This window comes from Heterocephalus glaber, unplaced genomic scaffold, assembly GCF_053883595.1.
Source record: "Heterocephalus glaber isolate CG9 unplaced genomic scaffold, H.glaber_assembly_v1.0 deba00001594, whole genome shotgun sequence".
NCBI lineage: Eukaryota > Metazoa > Chordata > Mammalia > Rodentia > Bathyergidae > Heterocephalus > Heterocephalus glaber.
In genome coordinates, this window is record NW_028258369.1 from 8,855,852 (window position 1) to 8,881,794 (window position 25,943).

General features: G+C 31.4%; 1 protein-coding gene across 12 annotated transcripts in view; it reads right to left on the bottom strand.

Annotated features, from left to right (window-relative positions):
- Window positions 1–25,943, bottom strand: part of Cnksr2 (connector enhancer of kinase suppressor of Ras 2) — a 272,194-nt gene that overhangs the window by 87,849 nt on the left and 158,402 nt on the right. For 8 of the 12 annotated variants that reach the window (XM_004866183.3, XM_021245321.2, XM_087193640.1 and 5 more), the window contains 3 exons: window positions 18,702–18,835; window positions 13,377–13,588; window positions 952–1,041 (listed from right to left, as the gene is read on the bottom strand). In XM_004866183.3, coding sequence (XP_004866240.1) covers window positions 952–1,041; window positions 13,377–13,588; window positions 18,702–18,835 — 436 coding nt within the window. The remainder of the gene's footprint in view (window positions 1–951; window positions 1,042–13,376; window positions 13,589–18,701; window positions 18,836–25,943) is intronic. The other 4 variants (XM_021245320.2, XM_021245322.2, XM_087193639.1 and 1 more) reach the window with 1 other exon arrangement.

Consider the following 25,943-nt stretch of genomic DNA (forward strand, 5'->3'; position numbering starts at 1 on the left):
CAATAAAACAAGTGTTAAGAAAATTAAAGAAGCAGCTATTCATGCTTTTTGTCCATGTGGTTTATAGATTTGTGCAGTAATGAAATAAATCATGTATACTTGCTAGAAATAATATGCAAACAGGTTAAACATACCATGTAGGAAGCTTAGTGAGCTTAGGTTCTATGAACAGTTTTTGTTTTGTTTTGTTTTCCATCTATAATCTTATGGCTCTACTTCAGAAAGTGGAAGTAGTAGCGGGATGACCAACTAGGTCCATTATATCCATAATTGGTAAACCTTATTTAGTAGTGAGAGTTTCAGTTGCTCTATTTACTGCTCACCTCCATAGCACAGTAAGTGAACATAAAACTTTTGATAGCTATGTAAAGAGTACCCTCCCCCCATATAAGAAGATAATCCTAAACAGCAAACAGAACAGAAAAAAAGCCAAGTGTTTTTTCCCCATTTCAATATGGCTTTCATTAGAGTCACTGGCTCAGTTTCCATTAGCTTCTTTTTTTTTTTAAATTATGTGTTTCAATGCTCATTCTAAGGTTGTATTTCCCACAAAAGTGAGAGGTTGCAATGTGGACCAATGGGGACTGAAAGGTAGTACTAAATTTTACCTTAGATAATAAGGCATTTTAGGTTTTTATTCACTAATTTAATTCCTTTATGCAGTTTCACACTTCTGACCTCGGTTTACAAATACTAACTTTAAAATAACAATCAGATATGCATTTTTTCACATTGTACTAACTACCTTGAATCCGTAGAAGAAATTCATAGACAATATCTATTTAATGATGTGTCAAGATAGTCAAACATTGGTCTGACTTGGTTTTGTTGCAAAGTAAGTCAATGACAGCATAAATTTTCTACTGAAGCCATAACAATCTATTTAAAGAACATTTAAATTTGTTTATTGTTCAATCAACCCAGCCTACACTGAAATTCTAGAACACTTACCTCTTCTACTATCTCTCTTCATCTTATTTGGATCTTCATAGTCCCCCACCCAATTATATTCCACTGGCATAGATATAGGTCGTAGCTTGCCTAAACACAGAGAACAAAGTTCACATCACATTGTTTTTCTTCCCCATGTGTGCTCAAACTTACACTGATTTTTTTAGCTACAGCGTACAAAACACACTCACTCATATGCAACATTATGGTTGGCATTTGTGTAGATGAAGAAAATGTGTGTTTTGAGCCAGAAGGTGAAACTGCCTGTGGCAACTGGCCAGGTGATAATGCAAACTTGAAATACTTTTTATAAATAATAAATAGCCTAGGTTTGCTATCTTAAGAGTCCCAGACTTTGTGAATTATGATCCTTTACAAAGAAATCATTATTTTCACAATTTTACTTCATTATTGATAACTGGGTCTGTCTTATAACCTAATGCCCAAATGTCTATGCCTTTATAGCCAACTTCTAAGCTGGTAGCCCCTTGTGTTTAACCTATGAGGATATTAACCCACTGTTTCATGTTGGAACACCACAAGCTAACTTGTTATCTTTACTATTTCTTAACTCATAGCACCATAAATTTTGGGTAATTCCTCAGCAATATGGTTAGATTCTCCTTCATGGCTACAGCTGGGTCTACCCTCATGCCTCTATTTTGCTGCAATGAACATATCTACTTTACAGATTTAGGTAATCATCACTTTGATCTGTCCCATTTCCTTCTGGGTCTCTATTCTTCCTAAATAGCATTTTATTTTAACAAAGAAAACTTATGGCAAAGACTTCAAAGATAACTTCTTGGTGAGGCTGCATTGTATTATTTCTGTTCAACCTCAAATTCCTGAAGCACAAAACAGCCATTGAAAATTATTCAAAAGTTTTAAAAGGATACTCTGCATGATACCTGACATGAGATAGCTATTTAATAAATTCTGAATGAATGAAAACCAGAGACTCATACAGAACTGGTTCATGAAAATGATGACTGTGATGATGATGGTAATGGTACAAATACTTATAGTCATTTACCATATGCTGTATACCATCCTAGAATTTTATAAATATTAAATCATTTAATCCACATAAGTATGAGAAATGCACTATCATTAACAACATTTTACCAGATGAAGAAACAGACAGTTTCTAGTTGACCAAAGAAATAGCTGGTAAGTGCCCAGTGCAAGGATTCAAACTCAGGTACTCAATCATCACTTCTGTACTTCAATTGTCACCATCTGATATCTGATAACTTAGCTGCATGAACTCTTTTTCACATATACTCAATCTTGTCATCTGCAAAGGCTTCAATCCTTCAAATGCCCTACTTTCCAACCAACACTTTCTGTATTTCTAGTGCATTCTCTACAGAACTCCAAACCGAGCAATCATTCTATTGATCTTACCATTTTTCACTGACAAGTCAATTTCTTTCCTCTCTTCTCCCCTTAGTGCCCAGCCAAATTTCATCATCAATTATAGTAATCACTCCATGTATTTAGAAAAGTTTAATGTTTTATGTATCAGGCAAAAACTAATTTAAAAATTGTTAGATTTCTAATTCTATTTTTAAGGCAACTATCCCAACCTTATAGCTTATTGTCTAGACTGAAACAGTTTATTTAGTGTGCTTAGTAAGCTCCATTAGTCTGAGGATAAACTAGACATCAATTATTAATGAGGCAAAAACTGTAGTATTTGTTCAATGGTTTCCTTTCAAGGTGAGAAACTGCCTTTATAATTGATCACATAAGAACCCAAAATTCTAGTTGAATGTGGTGGTGCACACCTATAATACCTGAACTCTGGGAGGCTGAGGCAGGAGGATCACAAATTTCAGCCCTGCCTGGGCAACTTAAGAGACTTAATGAGTCCCTAACTCTAAATAAAAAATAAAAAAGGACTGGGGATATAGCTCAGTGTGAAGGCCTTAGGTTCAATACCCAGTACTGAAAAAAAAAAAAAAGGAAAACAAAAGTTTCCAAAATTTTGAGCCAGGCGCGGTGGCACAAACTTATAATCTCAGCAACTCAGAAGGCTGACACAGGAAAAACCCAAATGTGAGACCAGCCTGGACCACTCAGAGAGATAATTAAAAAAATTAAACTACAAACAAAGAAAATGTTACAAAATTCACATGGAATATATCTCTGCTGTTTTACACAGAGGCGAAATTCCAGCGAGATAATTATGGGGTTAGGATTTGATAAAAAGTCTCTTTGTCATGTTTTATTTGTAGAATCAATCCTCTGGATTTTCAATTTTATAAAACCTGTATTTTCAAAATACTTAACAACTTATTTTTTTAGAGTGTGGTTTAAAAATAAACTCCATTTCAGTATATACTTTTTAAAAACTAGTTCAATACTTTTAAAAGAATAGATTGGTTCTTTAGAGCCAAATATGTATAAACAAAACCAAGAAGAAACACTGTACACCTAGATTATAAAAGACATAATTACATTTATAGTGTTATGGTCATTTCTTGAGGCTCTAATGGAGTTAAGTCACTGAAGCTTGTAATGAAGCCCTTGGTTTGCATGGTTGTATCATTAGCCACAGGAATGATTTTGCATAAGATCTGTAACACTGACTTTTCTGGGAGTAATTTTTAAAAAACAGAGTTATATATTGTGTTAATTTATTTGGTATGTTACTAAAATAAAATTGAATTGCTGGGCACAGTTGTGCACACCTGTAATTTCAGCACTCAGGGAGGCTGAGGCAGGAGAATGGCAAGTTTAAGCCCACCCATCCTGGACAATTTAGCCACTTAGTGAGACCCTGTGTCGAAGTGAAAAATCTAAGAAGGGCTGGGGATGTTGATCAGTGCCAAGGCCTTGGGTTCAATCCCCGGTACCACCACCAATTTTTGTTTTTGAATTAGAAAAAAATCCAGAGATAAAAAACCCTAATTCAAATTTACTTTTAGAGACATCAAGGTTTTGCTAGTTCAGTAGACAATTCTCCAAATTCTTGGACTTTTTCTCATCTATCTGTAGCATTTGGCATACAGGATTACTCTCTGCTTGAAACAATTTCCCTCCATACAGGACTTCGCTCCTCTTGTTCATTCTCTTCTCTTCCTAAATTCACATAAATCTTTCAGAGCTAAGCAAAAGATATCATTTCCTCAGGGACCCGATCCTTGACTTCTTATTCTAGGTCAGCTTTCTCTACTTGTTCTCATTTCCTCTCAAAAATCATCTCGATAGCATGCCAATTATAGTCAAAAAAGTATTAAATTAGTCCTTTGATTTCTCCTATTTCTTTTCAAATGTAAGTTTCATGAACAAGGAGACACTCCTCTGCTGTTTAGTGTGGTATCTCCAGCACTCAGAACACTTCCTTAAACACAGTAATTGCTCAATAATTAACTGTTTAGAAAATTAAACAGGGGACTTTTCTCATATACTAGACCAAAAGGGATATGAGCCACACCCATTTCCTATTTTCCTAGATTCCTTCCCCTTCCTTCCTTCCTTTCCCTCCCTCCCTTCTTTCTAAGGCAGTCTGTAATCCTGATCCATCACCTTCATTTTTCTAACAGAGCCTTATAGACCTGTTTGGGAATCAAGTCAGAACTAGATCTGTCTCCTGATTTCTTTCCTAGAAACATTCTCATATTATTAGCTACCCAAAATGTCTACTGAAACACCACTGAATTTCTGCCTTTTTCAATTGTATCTCTTTCTACTCTGAAATCATACTAAAAATCATTAAATTTCAGACTAATAAATAGCATTTGAGAAAAAAATCTCACAGTTGCTCAAGGATTAAAAAATAAAAAACTGCAGATAAATTCTCTGTAAGTCTGACATATACTTTAATGTTCACGAAAAAGCTTTCTCTAGAGTCTGAGAAAAAGTATTTATCTGTTCTGAATATCTTAGTATTTTGATGAAAATGAGTGTAGTAAGGAATAGTTAAACTACAAACTTGACACATACACCCATCAAACTCTCCACATACCAGGCAGAAAAATTACTTTCAGATGGTTAACTGCATTTTTATGAAAACATCCTGAGGTTATGTAAAGTAGAAAAAGAGGTATTTGAAGAGGAAGTAAAATTGAATTAAATGGAAAGTCATTCATTTTTAAGGATAATGGCAATATGTATATCTGGATCCAATAAAATATGTAACAACGGGCACTTTGATCTTCAGTGCCACATTTAAAAAATTTCTCTTTGGGACAAAAGACCTTGAAAAAAATGGCTTGTAAAACTTTCAATGTGTTGATTAAGCATTGGCTTTAATAGCATTTAGAAATAATAGAAATAAAATACAAACTTTAGTTATTAACTTCAAATATTTTCATCAGTGCAAATCAAGACCAATTAAAATCGTATTTCCAAGAATAAATCACATTTTGTATTTCCCTATCACTTTGTATATGTTATCCATATTTGAAATGGTAAAATAAGAGAACTGTTAAAGGAGAAAATACTGAATCATATCAAGAAATTATATGGCATATTTAACACCTGATTCCATGGTTAATTACACTTTGAGCCAAACTACCTTTTCTAAACATTCTACCAAGAGAAGGGACAAGCTATACACATTGGAAGTTGGAGAGTCTTTTCGCTTGCGCAGCAGGTGGCGAAACCACTGAGCTAAATCCCTGGCCCTTGGAGAGTCTTTTCTTAGTGGAAATACTGCTGCCACACAGAGACAATTCTTTTACATTAGATAACTGTGAGAGAAATGAGGAAGCATTCAGTTGCCTTAAATACCAAGTGACAAAATAGTTATGGGTTTTCATCTGAAGGGTATAAAATAAAGAATGCTAAAATACCTTGGCCTCTTGTTGCACTCATCATTAGTATAAATGTGGACAAGAAAGATGACACAGATATGCAAATAATTGGTTAAAAGCATGCAGTTTTTATGGCAACTGCAAATAAAATCAATCCATTTTTCAAAAATCTTAGTAAATCACTTTCTTGAACATCCTATCAACATATGGAAGACAGTCACCCTTTCTCATGAAAAGTAAAAAAGAGAACAATTAAGATTATCAATTGAAGAGTTTCTTTTGAAAGTGACATTTTATAATAATTTTATAATTCCTGTCAAATATTTTTGTTATTGGAATTGTATTCATGATGTTAATAAGAAAAGTAGAGGTTAAATATTTAAGATACACCAATGTTAATTTAATATCTTGGGATTTCACAGATAATCAGAGTGAGAATTAGTCCATGAATGCACACTTTCAAGTTCCTAACCTAGTACTCTTTTCACTAAATCACATAGCTAGTGATAAATCATTCAAAACCATGAATGAAAAAGTCCAGTTAATTTTTCTTCAAAAATAATTTAATGACATTTATAATTTCCATAGTTTTAAAGTGTTCTCCCACCTAGTCTACAACTCTTGCAAAATATTCTTAAAGTCATGTGAAAGACCAATGGAGAATTAGAGCATGAACTGTGAATGAAGCTTTATGTTTGGAACCCATGTCTTAAAAATAACAGGAAGTACACTGGTTTAACATACTATGTTAATTATAAAACAATGCTCATATATATACTTTTGCTCTAATGTTTCTAGTCATTTAAGTAGTCAGGGTATGATTTTTTAGTGATATCTTCTTGAGCAACATTGAATAACACCACACTTTCTATCTTCAGGGATCTAGTTTCTTCCATTTCTGGCAAGTAGTTTTGCAGTAACAGAAGTAATTCCACAGGTAGTCTGGAGTACAGAACACCAAGCACTTATCTTTCTAGTTAGTTTTTATTGTTTTATTTTGGACTTCTATCACAAATAAGTTTGATTCTAGAAAATGGTTTGCATCTGGCTTTTCTGCAAGATAAAAAATGAAGAATGAAGATAATACTCAACAAGCCAACTACAGAGTAGGCTTCAACTTTAATAAAAGAGTTTTTCCAAATGCTTATCTGTAAGTCAGCTATTTGGAACTTATAATGCAAAGAATTTTTCATTATTGGTATTTTGGTCTTTAAGAGGGCTGCCAAAGTCTATTTCCCAAAATATATTCTATCAAGCCTAAGTTCAATTAGAAAGCTAGTAAGCATTATGTAACAAAAAGAGGAAAAAAGATTCAATGTACAGACATTTAAAAATAGTAAATTAATCCAAATTCATCAAGAGTTTCAAAACTGTTAGTAGGCTAATATACATTTATTAATCTCCAAAAGGGAGACAAAATGCACAGAATTTCTTCTTATTTAATCATATAACTTCAATAGATTCTCTTTTAGGATTAGTGATTTGAAGAACATATTTAGAAAACTGCTGGATTATTTAAGCCATATTGTGATTTGAAAGCTGATATTAACAGTTCCATTTCAATTTTTTAAACTTTTATTAGTACATATTTGTGGTACATAATGATTACATCATATCCCCACCATAACTGTGACATCAAAAATGTCCTCTGGGTGGGTAACACTAACCCCAGATGAGAGTCACTAAATTAGTATTTCTAGTCACTATAGGGAATTGGTACATGTACATCACACATTTCAATTATTTTTCCCCTTCCCTCCACCTCCTTTATTTTTCTAGCATCAGATTCATTTATCTTATAAGACCTTATAAATTTAATTATCATATACACAGACTGAAAACCAGACTAATACTACATTTTCTTCATAGGGGAAAATGCATTCTGACTTCTACTAGGGATAAATGTATCACCTCTTCCTCTTCCTCCAGAGGATGCCATGATTAGATATTTAACTGTAGGGCAGGGTAGGTAATCCCAGACACCCATAACCTTACACTACTTCTGTAGAGAGAATATGCTAAGTGGGAATTAATCTAGACATATTTTTTCCAAGGCAATAATTTCTCAGATTCCTTGAATTTAAAAAAAACAGCCAATCATCACTGTGTCAATAAGATCTCTGACTTGGTCTTTCTATTATCTACTTCTATATTCAATTTACTTATAAATTGATTCTTCTTAGGTTAGCTATGGGTTCTCAACAGCAATACTCTCAACATTTTAGGTCAGATGATTCGTTATTGTTGTGGGCTCTCCTGAGAACTGCAAGCATTCTGAGCTTCCATCCACTAACAGGACAGCAACACACCCCATTATGATTGTGACATCAAAAATGTCCTCCGGGTGGGCAACCAGATGAGAGTCACTAAATTAGCATTTCTATTCTTAACTTTATCATTCTGTTTATAAAAGGGAAGCATTATCCTATATCGTTCACATCTTTCTGCTGATTTATTCATTTGAAGAGTTTTTTTTTCTCTAAAAGCTGCACCAGCTTTGCTATTTGATTTAATAATTTTCCTAATTTTCTCCACATATTAATACTATGGAACTTTACTAAAAGTGCCTTTTTCTTAAAATTATTGCTTTATCCATTATCTAGTACCTTGAATATTTTGAGTGTATTCTTCTTTTCCTAGATTACTGGAGAAGGAACTCAGTGCTGAGCTAAGCTACCCTAGCTCTTTTTTATTTTGGGATAGAGTCTTGCTAAGTTTCCCAGGCTGGGCCTGAATTACTGATCCATCTGCCTCAGTTTTCAAGAGTGCTGGCATCACAGGTGTGTGGTACCACACCCAAAGAAGAGTCTCCAACTATTTTCTTTATCTTTTATATTATTTCTCTTATTCTTTTTTTAGCAACTCATCTAAAACTTTAAGAGGGTGTGAGGATTGTATTGTTTTCAAATTTCTGATGCTGAAAGGTTGTAATTGGCCCTTTCTGGACAAGCATATAAGGTGACAGTTTCTGTAAGTGGAGTTTATGAAGACTTGGGTAACAGTAATTTGAAGTATTATTAGCTATTAGAATGCTCTTATTTTTGCAAGATTAAGCCACCCTCTCCCAAAAAAGTTGATTCATATTTCTTTTGGCTGCTATAATTTAAATAGTTCATACTTGACTTGGTAGAGGGACCCAACATGAAGGAACACTTCTAGCCCTTTTGTATTTTAATAAGTCCTTTCACAGGAGAAAGAAGTTCTAATCAACACTTGAAAATCTTCAGCATATTTCTGTTTAATAGCAGCAATGATTTATTATGCCTTCTAGACACATTTTCTTGAACACTTTCTATGCAACAAGATCTAAGTACCTCACGTTATTTGATTTAATCCTCATATAAACACTATTGGTACTGTTATTCTAGTTTTCACAGATTAAAAAAAAAAGTATAGCAAAGTGAAGTCTCAAGCTCAAGTTCAATCACCTACTAAAGGCCAAACTGTAGCACCAAATTAAGGTCTATCTGTCCTCAAAACTCATGCTTTTATATTTCTATCAGTAAAATTGTACAAATTAAGGAAGAATGCCTTCCCTAGAGGATTACCCTAATTTTTACATTAGGAACAGACTATTTTTTATTTTGATGTCAAAATATTGTTGAACTGCTTTTCTATCTATTACAAGGTCTCTTATCACCATGAGACAAATTCTCAAAATTATCTTGTGAAACTAGCCAATATGAAGCCTTTATTAAATTTATTTTAAAAAGTCCAAAGGAATAAGAATTCCTACAAGTATTGTGTATATCTTCTATTTCTGCGTTTCTCATTCAGTAATTTCTATTTATATGGCTAGTTCTTTGGGAATAGTACACTTTACTTGAATACAGATCTATCCTGTGATTATAATTCCATTTTCTTTTCTCCCAAGAACAGTTGATAAATGACAGCTGAACTTTCTCCTTATAAGGAAGATTATTTATATTCAAAAATCACAGGAAAGAGAGCAAGCATATATTTGGAAATAAGAGAAGTGTGAATGCATCGTGTATATTTGATTCTTTAAGAAATGTTTGGAATAATACTATTAATTATAATTTAACTGTCCAAAAGATAGAATAAATTTGAAAAACAAGGAGAAAGGAAATGTTGAAGTGTAAGATATACTGCAAACTACAGACACTGTCCTCACTTCACAGTGCTAAAAACTCAGCTTATGATATCATTTCCCTTAGGGCCACCATCATTCTTCTATAATTCATTTCAGCCATTTACTATTCATCTGGATAAGAGAACACAGTACTTGGTTTTCTTTTGTCCCAATGACTGAAGTTGAAAATGTTCAGGTATAATGTTATAGATTTTAATTTTACTCAATTCCCAAGTGTGCAAATAAAATTTATGAGGAATATTTCTAAAATAACAACTTCATTCATTCTTGTGCTTTTTTGTGAGGTACTGGATTTTTAATGAATCAGAAAAGTCTACATTCCTACTGTCAAACGAACAGTGTTGTAAAATTATTATTAAAAATGTTTTCCTCTTTTTCTTATATGACCACCTAGAGACTCAGCTGTGTCTACCTTTTCTCAAGAGTCCATGAACAGTGAAAAGGGAAAGCTGATGGGAAATATTACCATTCTGATCCCTTGCCAGCAAATGATCTCATCAAATTGAACCTTGCCTTAGAAGCCTGAGTAGATGAGACAGCATATTTAAAGTGATCTAATGTTATTTTCCCACTTTCTATTTTCACATTAAAGCTTTTATGTAATAATGACAACAGTGGGTATAAATACCTAATATACTGGGCCTTAATGCAATTTTCAACGCACTGACATTACTGAGGCTTGGAGTAACAACCTCAGGGTAACACAAGACAGGATTGCCAAGCATGCTACAACCAATGCTACTAACCACTAATCTATGTTGTTTCCCCTACTGTTATCTGTGTATACATCCAGGAATTATTTTTGTCTACTTTTTAGGAAAGTAAAACAAATTTTATGATGTTTAAAAAGGATACAGCACATTTCTGGTCATCTAACACACTGAGGTCAGACCTCAATGTATCACTGTTTTCCTGAAGGCTGTCAGGGCCATGAGTATGTAAACGCATGCTTATTACATTTCCAGTTGATATAAAATAACAAAAATAACAACAATCTAGCTCTGCTTGTCGGAAATTAAATTCTTGAATTTGTAAGGAGCAGGGTAATTTTTGGAAACTGCTTTTGTACAATTTAAAATTTTTAAAACCATACTTAGCATGCTAGTACCATTGGTAGGAGCAGGAAACATCCATGGGAACTTAATCCAAGTTCTACCATTTACAAGTTGGATGGATGAATTATTTAAACTCTCTGTACTTCAGAGTTCATAAAGATTTTATTAGTGAATACTGCATAGGGTTGACATGAAGATTAAATCCGCCAATACCTTTGAAATGCTTAGGACAGTACTTGATGTACATAAAAACTCAACAGATAACATGTACTCATTTTCTTCTGTCTACTATGCTTATCTAATACTGTAATTTTAACTCGCCATTAACAGCTAGAGGGTCTATGATATAAAATGAGAACCTTGGGAAAATAACATGCTTTAAAATCCACAGTTAGGATATTTTCAATTATTTTTTTGTTTAAAACATTTTTTGTTACATCTGTGCTTCTTTGTCATTGTGTTTAATGTCAGAACTTCCTTATTTTTCATATATATGTATGTGTATAAACTTCAAAATATGAATGTACTAAGAGATATTCAACCTGATGCATATACTTGTAGTACACACTATTGTCTCACTTTTCTTCTTAAAGCATACAGGCCATCAGGTTTCAGACCCAGGTTTTGAGAAGGTGTCAGGTATGTGGTGGGGGATGACTAGCACTTAAGACATTCTGAATGATGACAATTCATCATTTAAAGCTAACATAATTATCATATTCACTTATTTGACTTCCTAGCCACACTATCAGGTTTAATTTCCTGAGCTAGGTAGTATTTTGTGCATATCTTCCTACTCACCAGAAGTGATTACAATGCAGATTTACTAAAATGTTTCTTCCCTCTGGACTATGCCTGCTGTACAAGTAGGATTTATGTTTTATACACCTTTGTGTTCTCAGTGCCTGCCTGTCTTTATGTATAAAACAAAGTTGAATGAGTTGTTAAATTAATTAATCTTTGGGAAAAGTATAAGCACAAGCTCCTGAAACTGACAGCTATGTTTCATTACTTAAGACCTTAGTTTGGAAAAGTCAACACAATAAGCTGTTGGTTACTTGGAACAGACTTTAGGTGTATCTAGAAATTTCCACCTAAGTATCTACAATGGAGTCTTGGAATAAATGAAACCATGGATTTATTAAGATTATATTTATTTCAGGTTTAAAAAAAGATCTTTGCTTACTTCCTTCTCCCGCTTTTAAGCATGCAAATATTTTTTCTCCTACAGGTTATAAAATACATCATATCTATTGGCTATCAAAAATTGTAAACATTCAATCAGTATTCTATTTTATTGGGGGTAGATATGAGTTGTGAAACAAGATCGCACTAGGCGCTTTAAACTGCTGTCTGGAAGGACTAATGATCTATTGCTAAGTAAGAACCTAGTAGATATATTGTAATAGGTTCATGAATAATCAGTCGATGACTTCATTTGATGAGTATAAATTTTTAAGTGAAACATTTATATATTTCAGTACAAGTAGAATATAGTAGAAAATTCTAGGATATAAAAAGAGTTGACATACTTTACTGCTTATCTAAAAATGGGTGGTCAAAATGTGCATTAGGAATGAATAACAATGAAAATGGTTGTGAACAATTCAGGGGGATAGGCAGAAAGAGAAAGCTAAAAACAATTTTTCCTCTGCTCAGCTCCCATTGACCCAATTCTGCACTGATCAGCAAGGATCCTATCCTTCCTCCAAAGTATAAACTCCTCACTATAAATGACAAATTTGAAAACTGAAAAGGGAGAAATATATACTTCTAATTATATCCATTCATTCTTGTAATAGGATTAAAGGTTTTACCACTTTTTTTAAATTTTAGGAAACTTTATTTGAAAATATTGCAGGTACGCTATATAAATTTTATGCCTCTGTAACTGAGTCACTTTCTTTATCATAAGTGGAAAAACAAGAGTCAAAAATAAAAAGAAAACTTAAGTACTTGGTAACTATGGGCCTAGCTTTGCCTTAAATACAGTATGTGCATTTTATTTAAAATTCACTTCCACTTGAATGCCAGATTAATTTCGTAGCTTCTTAAAAAAACTACAAAAACAGATTTTTCAGTTAGATGCTAAAATCTTATCTGAAGATATTTTTTAATCCCTGAGGACTAAAGTGATAATTTTATTTCAAAGAATTCATGCTAACAGTAAGTGTACATTTAAAAAGACCCTTGAATAATTTAACTTGGAAATACCTAACATAAAAGAAATATGTGATACTAAAACAATTTTCATAAACTATTATGAGCTAAAATGTTACCTACTGTTCTTGTTTATCTTTGGAAAATCTGAAATAATTTTTTAATATTATGTACCACATTATTGACATTCCACTTAGAAGTTCATGATGGACATAAATTACAAAGTTTCAAAAGCAATCAAATGATTTTTATAATTGCAAAGCTTATGATAGAAAATTGACATTTCCATGCCAGACATACGCTCTCATGTAAACATAAGAGAATTCTCACCATAAGTTGGTGTGCTTTCTCGCCTTCCTTGACTACTTGATCTTCCCTTTTCATATTCATAGCAATATAAGACAGTGTCTTCTTCAACAATGTTAAACCTCTTTCGATATTCCTGATCCAGAAATGAATTTGGTGATTCAGATCCCTTATGCACTGGCTTGCCCACCATATGTCCTCTGAGGTCTTCACAAGGAAGGTTTCCTTTTTCATCCCTAAAGAAAAGATAGAATAAAGAAAAAGGGTGGATGAAAGTATTGAGGAGGTAAAATGGCAGAGTGTAAAATAATAATATCTTTCCCATAGAATATATCTGTGAATCTTTCTAAACTTTCTTTGAGGATTATAGGGGAACTTTTATTATCCCCATTTTGCAAAAAAAAAAAAAAAACTAAGACTCAGAGAGGTTAAATGACTTGCCTCAATGTCACACTGCTAATAAATGATAGTTATAAATATGCCCTAGATTTTCTAATTTCTGTTCCAGTCCATTTTTCATTGTACCATGTAACACAAAAATAGTTTTGTTGTTATAAATTGATTTTAAGGTTCAAGATACTAGGTATAATGCTAACAGTGTTGACTTAAAGATATACCTTTCTTCGGCCTGTTTGCTCTACTGATTCCTGGAAAAATATGTGCTGCTTAAAAATGAAAACGTGTTTAAGAGCTATCATCTACATAAGAGATGCTGTGGCCTTAGGAACCAAAGTAACACTATATAATTAGAAGTGTAAGATTTCAAATAGCATGTTATTAATGCAAAAGAAACTTATATAAGAGACTTTCTCTCAGTAGTCAAACTATATATCTCATTTAAGAGCAAGAAGATATCCATGAGACTCATTCTAAATGGAGATATCAGAATTTTATTGCACATCAGCAATGTTTCTTTTGGAGACAAGGCTGAGAAATTTTATAAAATGTGGAGCTTAAGAATGGGGTTTATCTGGGTGTGGCGGTGCAATCATGTAATCCCATTACTTTGGGGGCTGAATGCAGAAGATCCCAAGTTTGAGCCCAGCCTAGGGAATTTAGTGAGATCCTGTGTTAAAATAAATCATCTAATAAAATTATTATATTATTAAAATTATTATTATCATGAGAGCCTCAAATCTTATTATGTACACATTACTACTATAGTTGATTGAGCCCATGAGTGGTATTGATAGAAATATTCCATTTAGGATTGTTTAAAGTGAACTTTATGTTATGACATGTTTCACTGATTACCTATGAAATTTTTGTTAGAATCTGTCTTTTGTAGCATAACTATGAATATAAATGCAATGTTGCTTCCTTAGTGGATTAGTTATATTTCTCCCTAGTTCTTATTACCAGTTATCCTAAACAATGCCATGAATCAATGTTATCTAACCAGAAAAATTATATATCAAGTGCTAAGATTAAAACCTTAAATTTACAGAATTGAGTTATATTTTTAATTAAGTCCTATTACATCTTATAAGATGCAGATAAACTCATAAAAGTAATGTCAATTTCAAAAAATGAGTCTCATTCCAGCAAAAATCTGTATTGTGGTGTTTCTGTACAAGTGTTTAGATGTCCAAATATAGATACCTATATTTCCAGGATTTTATATATGTAAACAATAATAAATAATATTCTCAGACTTGCTGAATCAGCAAATGGTTTTATCAATTTAAACCATCACAAGGTGAGATTTCCATTTCCATTGTCATTTATTCTTTTACTTTCTAAAATAATAGTATTGTTTTATCAAAATATAATTATTAGCTAGTTCTTAGACAATATAAACAAGATTAATATAAAATTCAGGTAGAATTTTATTTTCAGTTAACTGAAATCTCTTCCTGAATGAATTGCCTGGCATTTTTGTTACCGTGAGTCCTACATCAAAAAGAAACTGACAATAGATTAGAGCTGCTTCCAATGTATGCCACTGGAGTAAGGTTATGCATATCTGTAAATGGGTAGGCTTCTATATGAGGCCTGTAATACGAATGCTAATGCAGCTGAGATCACAGGGTGATTCAGATCTATTAACTCAACGTGCTATATTTATATGGACACATCCTGTGGCAGAAAATTAGAAGGGGTGGTATGTTCCACTCAATAATGATATGAAGAAGCAGCTTATATCAATAGGGCACATTTGTTAAACACATCTATATGGAATGCACTCAATGTTAAATTAAGAAAAGTACAAATACAAACCTAAACTTTCCAGTTGAATAAATTGATGTATGTAAGGGTGAGTATGGATTTATATGTATGTATTTTATGTGTGCATATATGTATATATATGTACTTATGTCATGAGTACCTGAATAACTCAATGCATTAATTCATTGTAAAGATTTTAACTTCTCATAATGTTATATATTTATACACATATGTAATATATCTACACCTTTGCTCTATAAAGAATTTAAGAATTAAAAAGTAACTGTTTTTGTGCATCTTTATATATAATGGCACATCACAGAATGAATAAGACAAATTAGTACTTAAATTTCATATTTATCCAAAGACCTAAAAACTCTTCACTATTATAGAAAAAGAAATTTTGTTAAGTATAAAATATGGAATATATTATGATAATGAAACGCATATAGCCATAAGATATATAATGAAATTACAACTAACTTTCACACAGTTAACATACATTAATATTTCCTCTTCCAGAGAAAAAGGTATTTTTGCAGTCACATTTTTTCTGAAATACATATGTTCACAAAATTAATCACATGATAAAAATTCTACTTAACTTTTTGTTTAGTTTTTTGAGACAGCATCTCACTATGTAGTTCAGGTTGGCCTCAAATTCACTATGTAACCCAGGCTGGCCTCGAACTCACAGTGATCCTTCTGCCTCAGCCTTGCGAGTGCTGGGATTGCAGGCAAGCACCAATACACCCAGGTCAAAAATTCTACTTAACTTGACAATTAGTTCTAACATTTTAAACTTTTTAAGATTTGAAAGCTTTTATTATTTATCACCCAAATGAAACATTTATTTATGTTTAATGTCCACATATCATCAAAATGCTTATCTTGCATAAACAAAATTTTATTTTAATCGGAAAAAAGAAACTTTTAGAACAGTTTTAATTAGGTCTATCACATTCATCATCAAAATAGGAAAATGGGAAAATTTACCAAGGCTGTAGGTATAATTACAACTGCAAAAGTTTTACGACTATAACTTCAAGTCAAAACATTTAAATAATTTATATAAAGCTGCGTTTAAAAGGGACTTTGATGTATGGGTTGTCCTAATTGCTGTATCAAAAGACTGTGTCACTGGGTAACTGATAGCTTGACACAAAACATATTTAGGATACTCTGTACAATTATATATTGACCACTAAAAATCAATTAAAGTGAGATAACAAAGGCTATTTAAAAATTTCACTGTAAAGGATAAAGTTTCAAGCAATTTTTATCAACAAGGACCATTAATGTTAATTATTTTAATGTCTCACATTTTCTAGTATTTTTAAATATCATGTTTAAGCTTTTTATTAACTTTAATATACTTCCTTAATAATATCTTTACCACATTCAGAGAATATGACTGGATTGTTTTACTCTTTTATCCCTGTAAGGTAGTGATGGCAGATCTTTTAGAGCTTTCAATGATGCAAACTGCTGGCAGTGGCACATGTACCATAGGTTTGCCACCACTGTTCTCAGGTGTATTTTAAGTATATTTTGTCCAGAAGTCACTGCCTCTAAAGAAATTTTTCCCCAGTCCCCTCAAAAGGAAAGAACATTTAAAAATTGCAGAGATTTGATAAAAATAATCTTTTGATGTTTATTTGTATAAGTAGCCCTCTAAATAAGGCTTCTTAACCATTTGCACTGAAATAAAAATCTTTCCAATTAAAATGAAAACACACCAATTGAGACTTGATTCTTATTTGGAATATATGTGTTTTCATTGCTTCTCATGCAAAAGCAATCAGAAAGTCATACACTGTCTTAAAGAATTAAAACGCAACTTATGTTTGAAGTAGAATATTGGGGAAAAACTAAGAACCAGGATAGATTATGTAAAGGTACAAATTTCCAGTGATGAATGTCATTATATTGTATACCTAAAATGTACCAATAAAATTAAATAAAAAATATTGAATGAATTTGTACATCTGATTGTCAATTGAGCATAAGACAGCCAATTATATATTAAGAGATACTATGAAATGTCAGCTTAATGCCATGAGTTTTGTTATAATCCATATACCCGCAGCTATATTTAATTTTCACAAAGAATTAAAACATATATAAAATTAAATATAGTTATCACTACTTGACAACAGTATTTGCAAATATGCCATACTGCCATGTAGGAGTGAGATCATAAGGTCAGTATTACCATATCTAATAGAATATTTATTCTATTAGAAACATTAGATATACTTAAAATATTTTAAAATATAAATTCTATATTGAAACACTAGATATATTAAAAACAATAATCAACAAATTAAATTCTTTTATTTACTAAAGAAATTTAATATTAAGTATGGCTTGTAAATAACAGAGTTAAAAGTATTGCCTTTGAACACCACAGAACTAATTTAAAAAATCCATTTCTTTGTGATTGGGGTTTATTACCCTTTTATTTCTGGCCATAATTCTTGTGTCCATAAGGCTAGATATCAGAATGCTGATGAAAAGCATGTATTATGGCACAAAGCTGTATTCTTTCACACCTGGCAGCAATTTCTAATATGAATTTGGAAATGAAATAGATATTTAGCCTCAAGAAATCTAGAAAACAGATTTTTAAAGGCAATTAATTCTCTTGTAAACTCTTTCTTGAGAAAAATATTAATGGACAGATAATGTGAAAATTCTAGAAACAAGGATTTTGACAGGGGGATACTTTCCCTCTTCCTTCTCCCCATAAAATAGTCTTTGTCATCACCTACATTTAAGGAAGCATACGTGTTGTCTATATATTTCTTCTCTTTGAAAATTATTAAGTGAAATGCTTCAAACTAACCTGAGATTTCCTAGGGCTTCTTAGCCAATGAGTTTTACTTATTTCTTACTTATTAAAACAATCCTAATTGTTATTTAACATTACTTTCCTATTAGATGAGTGTAGGATACTGAAGGCTAGTAAATATTTCATACAAATTGCCATGATTTTTATTATTATTATTAACTAAAGTGCCTTTGCTATAATGGGGACGATTTTTCAAAATGTGTTCAGAATGCTCAACTGAGAAAATATTCAAGGTGTTCCTCAAGAATTGATTTCAAACTTTATATGCTATTGTGTTAGTCTTTAGATAGTAGCTTGGTAGAACCACAGGATGGTTAGTTTTATACCTGGGAATATATGGTTCTGCAGGAGGAGGAGGAATGTAGAGATCCTGGAGGGCAGAACTATCTCTTTTGGTGGGTGTACTGATGGTGCTGGAAGGCGTGGCAACGCTGCTTGTGGGACTTCTAGGTATAAGAGGCTGGTTAAAATGAAAAAGAAAATACATACGCACACAAACAACACAAAACAACAACAACAATGACAAATAGTTATCATTTTAAAGTAATCTATTTCTGCAAAGTTTTTGAACTTGGCTGAAATCAAGAAGGATGTTATTTAGCATATGGTTATTTCTTTGAATCTCCAAAAGCAAATAATATATATTAAAGGTTTCCATTTGGTTCCAAACTCACCTTTTTCTATGGTGTAACCACCTAAAAGTTATTTATAAAGTAAAAAAATATACCATGCAGTGCTTTTAATGGAAATACTTATATCACAGTCAGAAACTTAAATTGTCAGAATTCCATTTTTTTGAAAGAAAGATAATAAAGAGAAACCCAAAGAATTAGCTCACTTACATCCTGATTGATATATGAAAAAACTATCTCAGATCTTCTTTCCAAAAGGACAAACTATATTCCTAGTTATTAAAATGTCAGATTCTCAGAAAAGGTAACAAAAATGGAGTATGAAAGGCCAACATGAGAACATTTTCTAGGAAAATGTACTTTTTTCTGTCAATGTGAACATAGCTAGCTGTCTCTTTAAAGTCATCTCATGGTACATCTTCAAAAGTATGGTGATCAATGTGATAAGCATTTCATCTTTCACAGGCACACACATTTATCAATCATTTAAATCATCTTTAGTTGCATAACTATAGATCTCATTATCATGCTTGTATTTAAGAATTGAAAAGGAGGATGTTTTAAGTATACTGTATTACTGAATTAAGTAGTACATCAGGATGCATTAATTTAAGAGCACTCCCAATTCACAGCATTTGAAGATAATCTTGTAGTTCAAGAAATTACCCTAAAGAGAAACTAAAATTCACAAACTTTTAATGCTTAACTTACACAACTTACTGATTAACTACATATACAATTAACATATTAAAATAAGAATTTTACTATAATCTCAAACATAAAAAGAATGATCACAAAATGAATTGTATCTTCATGTGGCAAGATGTTGCCATTTTAGTCAGTATGAAAACACTTTTCTCATGTCTAGTTAGAACCACAGTTCTATTTCTTTAACACACTTCGTTGGACACTCAATGGCATTTTACAACTATTTTATATGACAATACTTTGGTACATATAAACAAAATTTGTTCAAAATGTCAAGCATAAATACAATGGAAAGTACAATGTACGTCACTGGGATAGGCTACACAATTTAGAATTCAGTTCACGATTTTGACCTTCCTTATTACATAGCTCACCTTAATAGCCTGAAATCACACATCCTGCCAAAATGTTAGTTAAGTTTTAATCTACATGAAATTACAGTAGGTTTCTAATTAGAATAGGCTTCAAACAGAAGATCTGTTATTTGAAAAATTTTAAGATATTATAAAAGTATGCAGTGTAATATGTTTAATAATATTAGAATATTGTCCAGTTAAACTGTGCCTGAGCTTTAGAAAAAAACCTTCACAATAGGAAATTCTGTGATTATATAGTTATTCAGAGGAATCACTTGTTCTGATGAACACCATGAAGCCCAAGGAAATAAATGTATTTCATTCCTCTACAACAGATGTTTGCAAGATAAGAGTCAATGATTTTTTTTTAATGGTCACTGAGATGTTACTACTTATAGTTGTCTTCCTATCTGTTAGGACACTTTGTCTCTAAATATAGATGACACTGAACAATGAGTCAAACCAAAATTCATCATGATAGAAATGTACTGAAGAAAATTCATTATACAGTAATTTCCAATACTCTTAAACCAATGCACTGTGAGAGAAAAACTAATATTCAGCATGCTTTTTAAATATTTCTTGTAATATCCTAATAAACAACTGAACTTAAAACCAAGTTCTAAACACATAAGTTTTACAAAATAATTTAACTAAATTTTTATTGTTTTCCCTCTATTTTAGTGTCACTATTTCCAGTTCGAGGATTTTTTTTTTTACCGTGACTAGAACAAAAGATTATTTTTCTTGTTTATGACTTATCTTCTCTTCCCCAAATGCAAAGGAAAGAAGGAAAAAAGTAACAATAGTAAATGGTTTCAGGTATATTAAATATGCCTTAACTATGAGGTAAAGACTAGGAGAATATTTTAGTTTCCCTGAACTATTATTACCAGGATTGTCTACCTAGGGTACTTGTACCTTTCCATTTCTAGGAATTTTAGATATTAGTCATGTGTCTTCCTTCAAATTACTATAACTCTAGATTTCTATTTTCAGCAAGGAGTTGCTATTAATGCCATAATTTAATGTGATAAGTTAAATTGGCAAATACATAATGGAAAAAGTCTTAAAGTTTTAAAAAAACAACAGCTTTGATTATATCAAGCAGGTGTGATTAATTGTATTGGTTGAAAAGACCAATTTGTTCTTACAGATTAAAAAAGAATTAGTCAATCCTGTTGTTTTATTCAACTGGATAATTATTTTATTAACTGGTAAATCATAGAAAGTATTCAACTACTTTATCATGTGGATATTATCTGGCTATTCACAATGCTTCATACCAAGTAAAGCTCATGGTAAATGTTCAATACATTCAGTATATTTCAGTCTACTAATTGTGCTATAATGTCAAGTTAAGTAAAACCAGAAAGTGAACATTCCTTTTAAGCATCACATTTTAAAAACTGACTTAGACATTAGGAAATGGAAAAATAAAGCATGTAGCTACTTAACACAAAAGGAGATCTCTGCGAATATTTAAAATTATCTCTTAAATTTCTTAAACTTTGGACAAGAATTGAAATAGTACAAAATCAAATGACTGAAAGAATGAGAAAGGCATTAAAGAAATCTGGAAAAACAATTAAAAACTGACTAATGCACAGAAAAAATGATTCAATTAGCTGATGTTATCAGTGAGAAATTTGTAACAAGTGACATTAAAAATATACTTATTACCAATAGGTATTTTGTGAAAATACACGGAAAGTAGTGACTTTAGCTTCTATCAATTCAAAAAGCTGAGTTTTCTCAGTATTCAATTCCAATTTCAATAGGCATATTCCTTAAAATTTTAAATGAGAGAATAATAATGCAAAAGAGTTTCTCCTATCCTAGCAATATTTACTTTCAATCACCTGTTCCTAACACAGCATAAGAAAAGCAGTTGCTATTCTATTGTTAAGGAGAAAAGTAGAAACAGTATTTTTTTTTTTTACCATTTTGATCTTCTCTTATATTGGAAAAATTTACATGGAGGGGAATTATAAACTATCAGCATTTATGAATAAAGTGCAAACGTATTACTTTAGTATTGTATCTTATTATTCAAATAAGCATAAAGCTTTAGTATAAATTGAAACAATATGGTATATGATAAAGTACAATATAGATGTATTTAGAATCCCACTCTAAAGGAGTTTATTTTTGGAAGGGCCTGATCATAACATTTGATTTTCATTTCTAGGTGGTCATAAAGCTTTCCTTTAACATATTCAATGAGGCTCCAACAAGGAAGACACATTTACATATATATTGTTACTATTGTAAAATAAGTCTGACAGATTTCCAGGGGCATTGGTATTTATCTCTATGCATTTCTTCAAGTATACATTTATAACTGTAGGTCAATTAATGATAACTTACTACTGTAAGACTCAGAAATCTAGATAAAATTTACACACATATTTTTCATAGTGTCAGTTTAAAATATATAAATTTGTATCCTAAAATATGGCGTGACGCAAAATCTTCTTCTGAATCATGAATATTAACTTTAGCAATAATATCCTACTTAAACATCTTGGAAAATTCTGATTGTTGTACAATAAAAATTTTAGCTTTTGTAAAATAAAATCTTCCTTGAAATCTGATGGTTCAGCCCCCTCCCATTCTAACATCTGTAAGGTAACAGCACTTCTGGAATATACTGATGAATATACTGATGTACCTCTAAAACCTCTATGCTCTTAAAAACTGTGACCAAAGAACTTGTATACTTAAACTACATTTGATGTTAAGGTTTTACTGGAAGTATTTTATATTTTCACATCTCTTGGCAAGGGTATCTTAATTTAGTTTTTTTCTATGTTTAGTAAGTGATCGAGCTTTGATAGGACTATAAAATTCTTGAATGAAACCCAATGACAAAGACAGCCCCCAACATTAAAGGTCAAAACACTGCATTATATAGTTAGTTCTAAAATTTACTAATGCCAAGATCACACAGAGTTTGCTTTTGCCTTCCAGGGGGGAAATATTGAAATGAAAATGATTATATCCAATATAAATCTTGGCCATTTATTTATTCCCTCTTTGGAATAAGCACAAACTCAAACATATCATAATACCACAATATACTAGGATAGAACATTCATACAAGTTCTTACTCAGTTCAGACACATTGTTATTATAATTCCTAATAGTATCATCAGAATACTGTTTTATGTTTACAACTCTTTTTTTAAATCATGTAAACAAATGCTTCAGAGAAAATGTGCTCTGGACTTTGGGAAGTAAGTTTGTACACACCTTTTAAATTTCTTTACTATTTAAGAAATGTTAGATTCAATTGGAAAAATTATTGAACACATGTTTTCCTTGCCAGGCTTTTCTTGAGTAGGAAATTATTTGAAAAGAACTTAAGCAAGGGCAATGCATGTATTCAAAATCTCCCACTTTCATTGTTTCATAGCTTCTTCTAGAATCCAAATTTATCAATACAAGAGGTTTGAGTATTCTTTTATAAGCACATAATTTTTCTTTTCTGATCAGACTACAGAGAAGATATATTTTTCCCAATCATGAATTTAGTCAGAAAATCATGTATACCCAGGTTAAAAAATACAGATACATGGTCCTAAAAAAATTGTATGTGCTGATGCAATGTGTAACTAATACAAACTTCAGAGCCACACTACAAAACAACTTTTTCCCCCAAGTCATCAACTTTTGCACAGTGTATTTAATTTTGTGCTGTTCAATCTTATGGGCACAATTAAACTGCAATAGTAAAACTGAACTATTTAAAAATTATAATAAATATAATTTTGGGCTACTAACTAAAGAAAAAATGATTAATTTTTGCATTATAGATGATTATTTGTAGCCAATGTTAACACTTTGAAAGCATTTGGCTCAAAAGCACATATATGACCTAGATCCTTTAACTGATTCGCGTAAACATTGAGGAACTAAGACTTGATGTGACAATTGCTTGCATCTATTTACTAGTTTAAGCATGTAAAACACAAAATCGTTACTGTTTCCCAATAAATACAATTACATTTTTAGTTAAATTTTTTCATTAATTGTCATACTTAATATCAATTCCTGTCATTTTCAAAACATGCCTTTAAAACTCTCTGAAGATACAAACTTTCTGTCACAGTTTTTTCAGTCACACCAATCTGTAACTTGGATACTGAAATAAATTTTATTGCTACTTCTTTGTTCTGATTTCTACAGAATGACCCTAAACATTCGTATCTGTTCATACGGCAACCTAACATAATCGGAACTCTCCTTATTATACCAGGTGATAGACAAAATTGATTGTTGTGACTCTTTTATTTTTATTTCTTTTTCTGCTTAAAATTACTTAAATATCCTGTAAAAATGGCATCAAGGTAATACTAGATAATAAAATTTAAATGGAAAAGCGCAAAATCACACAGCTAGAACATTAATATAAGAAATTTATATATTAAAATACAATTTAGGAATGTACTTCTAATCATACAGCTTAATGTTATTTTATATAAAAACTTCTTGAATAATTATCTAAATTAGTTTGTTGAATTCCAGTACTCATTTTAGTGATCATTGCTGAGATGGCTTCTTCACCCAAAAAGCTTGGTTTTTAAATGATTTTTAAATATCACTGATTCCAGTGAATATTTCAAGGAGCTTTCTTTGCAGTGTTTAGGTAATGTTCCTATATATCTCTTGGAAGAAGAAAATGACACTACCCACCATGCTTGTAGCCTATGCATACTAATTGAAAACAACAAACATCTGAAATTATACCTTGAGATTTATTCTCAGAGTTTTCTTCATTGAATTAGAAGAACTTGACCATGAGCAATCACCACGCTTATCCACAACTGGGAAAGTAGTAGAGAGGTTTACTAAGGAAATATTTTGTAAAACAGCTCTCAGAAATCAAGGAATCCTTGGTTTGCCCTCTTAGAATAAAAAGTTCTATCTCAAACAAAACATCTTTGCTATTTATAAAAGTGTACAAAGGCAACAGAATGCAATCTTTCAGATATAGTTAAAGCTACTTATAGTATTTGACCAAGCGATTAAATCCTTTAGTTCCTATCACAAAATATTTGAGAAATTAAGAATTTATCAAAAGAACTGCCAAATTTCATGAAATGTACTGATGAAATTGCTCTGTGAGCATGAAGCTGAATTATATGCTTTTGTTTATTTGACTATAATTATACTAATGAATTTCAAAAGAAAATGCAAGTCAAAATTCATCATTGTTATTAATTCATATTAGAAGTCACCATCCTTTTAAACATTTTAGAAATAAAACTTTTAATTAACATGTGGTATTATTTGACAATATTTTACCTTAGGATAGCTAAGATTATATTTTATTTGCGTAGATAAAATTCATTTTATTAGTTTGAAAAAATTGTTATTCTTACATGAGACAAAGTTTCATTTCAAAACGATGCATGCATTAGTGTCTACCTCCATGCAACACTAACTATGCTAATTTTATCTGACAATGCTAATAGATAACTTCAGTCTGGCACAGTATTAGAAAAAGATGAAATAGACATACTGAGTTAATTCAATGACAGATTCTTTTTGTAGAATATAAATAATTCCTAGTAGAATAATGGTCTGCTCTATAGGGAAAAATATGTACAAGTTTTCAAGTTTGAATGCTAAAGATTGATATTCAGGTGAGTTAGTGGACATTTTGATTCCAACTTGTTTGAACACATACCAGAAACAAGAATACAGTAAGAATGGTAATAGTATCTACACAGAGGATTGTTACTACATTTAGTACTTATGTATCACATACAAAATTATTTCTTAGACACTAGAAAAAAATGTGACCTCAGACAAAGACATGAAGAATCCACAACTGTCTTCAAAAACTTATTCCACCATTTCTTTG